This window comes from Lytechinus pictus, chromosome 5 (genome assembly GCF_037042905.1).
Source record: "Lytechinus pictus isolate F3 Inbred chromosome 5, Lp3.0, whole genome shotgun sequence".
Classification (NCBI taxonomy): Eukaryota; Metazoa; Echinodermata; class Echinoidea; order Temnopleuroida; family Toxopneustidae; genus Lytechinus; species Lytechinus pictus.
This window is the reverse complement of record NC_087249.1, coordinates 7,870,001-7,875,834: the sequence shown is the minus strand read 5'-3', so window position 1 is coordinate 7,875,834 and position 5,834 is coordinate 7,870,001. Positions and strand designations below refer to the sequence as shown.

General features: G+C 38.2%; 1 protein-coding gene across 3 annotated transcripts in view; it reads left to right on the top strand.

Moving 5' to 3' along the window:
- Nucleotides 1-262: 262 nt before the first annotated feature.
- The window catches only part of LOC129260555 (carbohydrate sulfotransferase 12-like), a 6,873-nt gene continuing 1,301 nt past the window's right edge, over nt 263-5,834 (top strand). The window contains exons 1-3 of one of the 3 annotated variants that reach the window (XM_064099729.1): nt 263-487; nt 2,999-3,066; nt 4,456-5,834. The exon at nt 4,456-5,834 is cut by the window's right edge and continues 1,301 nt beyond it. In XM_064099729.1, the coding sequence (XP_063955799.1) occupies nt 319-487; nt 2,999-3,066; nt 4,456-5,274 (1,056 nt within the window). In that variant the 5' untranslated portion in view covers nt 263-318 and the 3' untranslated portion in view covers nt 5,275-5,834. Of the gene's footprint in view, nt 488-685; nt 1,136-2,664; nt 2,865-2,998; nt 3,067-4,455 lie in introns of those variants that run through there. The other 2 variants (XM_054898521.2, XM_064099730.1) reach the window with 2 other exon arrangements.

Here is a 5,834-nt window from a genome sequence, read left to right as displayed (position 1 = left end):
ATATGAATGCAATAGTTGTAATCATCTTTTATTTTGTTCTCTATAATATTGCCTATCAATTTTTTTTACTAAAAATTGATAATACTTCGCCTGTAAATTTTTTCAAATGACCTTTGAAAATTGATTGTCCGGACACACAACAACTGGATATACAATAGCAGCTTTAAATAGGTGTACTGACCCATTCAAAGTTGGAGAAAAGATTTGTTCTAAGCTGTAGTGTACGCGTTCTATTGGTTTCATGAATATGATTGTACTGAGTGTATATCCAAAGGTAAGTAGCATATTGTGTCATGGCTTCGGTTTATCCAGTTTATTATGCCCAGAAATTGTGGGGATTATACGATATTCAGGTTGATAACGTGTTGTAGAAAACTTGGAATCTATTCGATGGGTACCAGAAATAGTTCTATTCTTATCACCATCATTGGTTTGATGATCTTCTTGACTGTTATTTTTCTTCACACCACTTCTCATGACGTAACAGGTACGTACGTTAAAATACCCTCTTGAAAAAAAAACACGCGGATTTGATCTCATTATCTATTATTACTTTTAGGATAACAATTTTATCTCTCACTTTTTTAAACAACTTTAAAATCATAAACCCTTAAAAATTTGAATTCGTGTCATCATCGTCATCATCATCATCATCATCATCATCACCGACACAACCACGTAACGTCCCTACCACTGGATGGTTGACCCTGTAGAGAATCACAGCCAGTACATCGTCCTTGCAAACAAGATTTAAGAGTCTGTGGTAACCAACAACTTTGTGTCAATACGATTACAAAAGAAGCTTAAAAAAGGTGTACATCTAGGCCTTCTTTTTGTGCTTCAAGGACTTATGCTGTCTCAACATACGACCCATTCGAAGTTGGAGAAAAGATTTGTACCAAGCTGTACGTGGTCTATCATCCAAAAGTAGTAGTAGTATGTTGTGTCATGGCTTCGGTTTATCATGTTTATGATGCGTAGAAATTGTGGAGGATATTCTGGTTAATAACGTGTTGAAGAAACCTTTGAATCTATTCGATGGGTACCAGGAAGAATTTTATTCTTATTACCATCATTGGTTTGATGATCTTCTTGACTGTTTTTTTCCTCCACACCACTTCTCATGACGTAACAGGTACGTGCGTTAAAATACCCTCTTGAAAAAAAAATCACGGTTTTGCTCTCTTGTCGAATCTTTGGCAAGACGTCAATCCACAATTTGCCACTCTCCACCCAGGTGTTAAATGGGTACCCAGTAGGATGTGAAAGCCTATGTAGTATGCCTAGCAATAGAGTCTTGGAACTCATGTTGGAATGCTCCACAGGGAGTGGAGAAGGTACATTGTATGCGGGCATGCAAGGATCCGATGACCGGCGTAATAATATATATGTAAAGCGCTTAGAGACGTCGCTCCGATGTGTTAAGCGCTATATAAATGCAGAATATTATTATTATCTGTTTGGGATAAAGATCGTATAAATCAAATTTGGAATGATTTTTTATGACTATTAATCTTTGAACATCAATTCATATTCAGATTAAAAATGATATATCACAAAACATTTTTGAGAAAGATGCGATGTATAAAATCATATACGTGTATGGGTGAAATTTGCAATAAAGATATTTAAATGAACAAACGTTACACATTTCTAAAATCGGAATGTTATAATCATATTCCAAAAGCATATGCTTAAAATCATTGGACCTTTTGCAGATAAGTCAGATACATTTAGTACAAAATTAAACTTTTAATCTTTCATATTGATAGGTACAATTTTAACGTAATGGTAATTTTATGTCAATTAATTTGGGTTAAGATAAACCCCCTGAGAATTTTTACTATAATTCTAAAGATGTAGCCCTATATATTTTTTTTTTATTGTTCCAACTTCCATATCTTATGAAGTTTTTAAACGAGGGCATTTGGGTAAGTCTATCAGTAATTATGTGAGTAAATATCAGATCATTGGTTACATGTATGAGGATTAAGTGTTTCATAATTCTCTTCTTTCCCTTCTTTTTCTTCTTGGACATTTCCGTTTATCCCCAAGTATTGATTATACACAGAAAGTGGTGCGCTTAGAAACACCAGTAGTAAATGCCCTAATATTTTATTATTATTATTATTAGTAGTAGTAGTAGTAGTAATATATTATTACAATTATGATTATTATTATTATTATTTCCCTTGTCTACAACTTGATGTTCTGTTGGTATATTATAAACAGCAACCGGACTTCTTTCAGAAATCTAGGGTTATTGTTCTATATTCTATCAAATGGGTCCTCTTCTCATTGTTCACTTCTCTTTCTAATTCAAGACCTTCCGTAGGATATGAGCTGTACCAAGTAAGCTTGCCTTCTGTATCGTTTCAAAGGACACCTCGACTCCTAGAACAGTTCCTAAGGCTCCGATGACTATTGGTACTACCTTCGTCTTCACCTTCCATATCCTTCTCAGCTCCCATGCCAGGTCGTTATACTTTGTATCTTTTCCTCCTCTTTACGCCAAGCTCTGCAGTCTCCTGGAATCGCAATATATACGATGAGACATTCCTTCTCCTTCTTCGAGAACGATGTCTGGTCGTCTAGCTTCAATGACCTTGTCCGTCTGGATATTAAGATCCCATAAGAGTTTTACATTATCGTTCTTTACTACAGGATCTGCCCGATGTTCGTACCATTTTTCTGTATGGGGTAAATGGTACTTCTTGGCCAGACCGTAGTGAACTGCAGCTGCTACTCTGTCGTGCCTTCCTTTGTACTCAGTCGGTGCCATTTTGCTGCATTCACTCACCAGATGAGTTACCGTTTCGTTTTTTCATGACACATTCTACATACTTTTCAACTTTGGCTCTTCGGTAATTTGTTCTAATTGCTAATTATTATTGCTAATTATTATTATTATTATTATATTTATTATCATCATTACTTGATGGTGTTGTTGTTACAAAGATGAAGCCTAATTTCAGTTTGAAAATTATATTTCCTCCAGTTTGGCTGGAACTGTATCGAGGTTCACTAGGACATGGACAGGATGAGATGGCGAACCAAGTTGAGAATGTGAGTACGCTTCTAGGTCCAAAGATTTCATTAATCGGTCTCATTAAAGTCAGAAAAATAGGATTATTAGATAAGTGAGCGTAAGGGAAAGATCTATATCAGGTGGGTGTTTCATAAAGCTGTTCGTAAGTTAAGAGCGACTTTAAGAACGACTGGTGATCCTTTCTTGTGGTAAATGGTATTGACTTGGCGATTGTTTAGCGCGTATAAGGGTTCACCAGTCGTTCTTAAAGTCGCTCTTAACTTAAGAACAGCTTTATGAAACACCCGCCAGGCCCCCAAATCAATGGGGAAGAGCCGTATGTATTGGTTCTGACTCTCGCCTTGTAAACAGAGGGTTGTGTGTTCGAATTCCACCAAGGTCTAGCGTCCTTTGGCAAGGCATTACTCAATACTTTGCCATTCTCGACCCAGGGGCTACATGGGTACCTGGTAGGATGTGAAAGTCATTGTAGCTTTTCCAGTGCCATGTGCGCCCCAACGGCGACTGACTGGAATACTCCCCAGGGAGTGGAGGATGTGCATACATGATTGTGTGCGGGAATGGCTGGTTGAATCCGATGACCGGGGGTATATCTATTAAGCGCTTAGACGCGTCGTTCGATGTATTAAGCGCTATATAAAAACGGATTATTATCATTGTTGTTGTTGTTATTAATATTATTTATCAATGATAAACGAGTATTGAATGTTTGAACATTGATTTTTTATGATTGCAATTTGAGCTGATTATTCGTTTACACAACTTCTAAGTGGGTTCAGACACTTGTTTCAGCATGTTCAAAGATTCAGGTTTATCCCCTGGCACTTTGGAGAAGTAGCCTCGATCAATATTTTCAGACCAACTGATCCTTATTCCCAACTCGGGTTTATTGTAAACGCAGCTGGACCAAAGTCGGTGATTTAAGATCATTTAACTATGGATAGCCAACTGTAACACGTTTCTTTAAAAGGACAGGAATATAAGCTCATCTCTTGCTCAGGCCGTTTATAATAACTGTCTGGGAATAATGACTGATTCAGTTTCCTTCGCCAATGTGGCATGATTAGCACAGTGCACATGACAACATAGCGATGATTACAATAATTTGACATTGCCGGTTTTCCCATAATCTAGAACAGAGTCAAAACATTGCCAGCGGTGAACATTTTCCACTCCCTCTGAAGCATTCCAACCAAAAACAATCAAAATCTAAAAATAATTATGATAATGTTCAACATTTGGTAGGGAATGTCGTATTACGTTGAGGATAGGGGAGCCTCCATGAAAATCACCCCTCTTCCAGAAAACAACTTTATGATCATAACGAGTTTAGGGTCGAAATCATATCTATTTTTTTTAAATTATTTTCTTTCCTTTTCCAATTTGACGATCTGACGTGGTCCCAGGTTCAGCACATTCAAGAGCACAGAAAAGAGCATTTGAAGCAGGGTTGTGCTGCCTTGGGATACAGCCAACGTTTCGTCAACAAGAAACTTGATCGTGCTACTCTGAGGAAGTTCTCCCGAGTCCTTGTGATACCTGAGCTTAAAGTCATCTACTGCCCAATACCCAAAGTGGCGTCGACATCATGGCTACGACTTCTCCTGACTGCCGTCAACGAAGATTCATCTCAACCTCATAAAAAAAGCAAACGAGTGTTTCCAAACCTAGCATCCTTCCCTCCGTGGGATGCAAGGAGGATCTTAAGGACATACACAACGTTCTTTTTCGTTCGAAATCCATATGCCAGGATTCTCTCAGCGTATAAGAATAAAATTCTCTCTGAAGGGGAATCGAAGTTCCGACATGAGGTCTTGAAATGGTATAAACTTCACGACCCAAAGGAATTGAAACGCATGAATTCTTCTAAGCACTTTACATTCAAGCAATTTGTTAACTACTATACAAAGTCAACAGTTAAAAATGTCCACTGGGAGGACATGATTGAGCTATGCCATCCTTGCATGATCAACTACGATTTCATTGGCCACCTGGAGACGCTCAAAGAGGACTCGGGTTATCTAATGAACCTACTGGACATAGGGGTGTCCTTTCCAGAGGAGCACAGACAACATCAGACTAACAGCTCTCAAGAAGACACCCTTCAGACCTTCTATTCACAATTGGCTGGTGGGGAGTACAAAGATCTTTCATTCAGCCAGGGTCTTGCTAGAGATGCTCTTCTGTTTGGTTATGACACTCCTGACAGTATCAAACGCAGCTAACCAATATTGAACAAGCCATAAGGTGACATCGCTCTAGGGCATTTCATTACTTTGACCGATATTGCAGTTCTTGCATTGCCACGCGCAACATAACTCTTTATGACAACCATGACCATGATGACACCCTCTCTTTCAATCTTATCATTTTAAAATCTCATCCTAAGATGAATAGATACTTCTGCGTAGTTAGAACGATCCAATAGCTCTCAAAAACACATAGACAGATTATTGTCATGCAGCTGATTGGGTGAACGCGCGTATTGTGACATCCCGGTATGACATTCAGAGGAAACAGCTATAGCACGCCAAGACATGGGACCCGTGCAATATTCAGATGTTTATGACATGTACAGTCATCGGATAGAGAAGATTTCATTCCAAGAGTGCAGAGTGTATCAAGGAAATTAAAGAGTGGTCAAACTTGAATGGCCTAAAGTTGAATAGTATAAAAACAGAGGTTATGCATATAAAATCTCGATTTTGACCCCATGTACCTTTGTTTGCGCCCTTTTGAAATTTAGGGTGTAGAGGTTGTTCCTGTTAAGACATCAATAAATCTC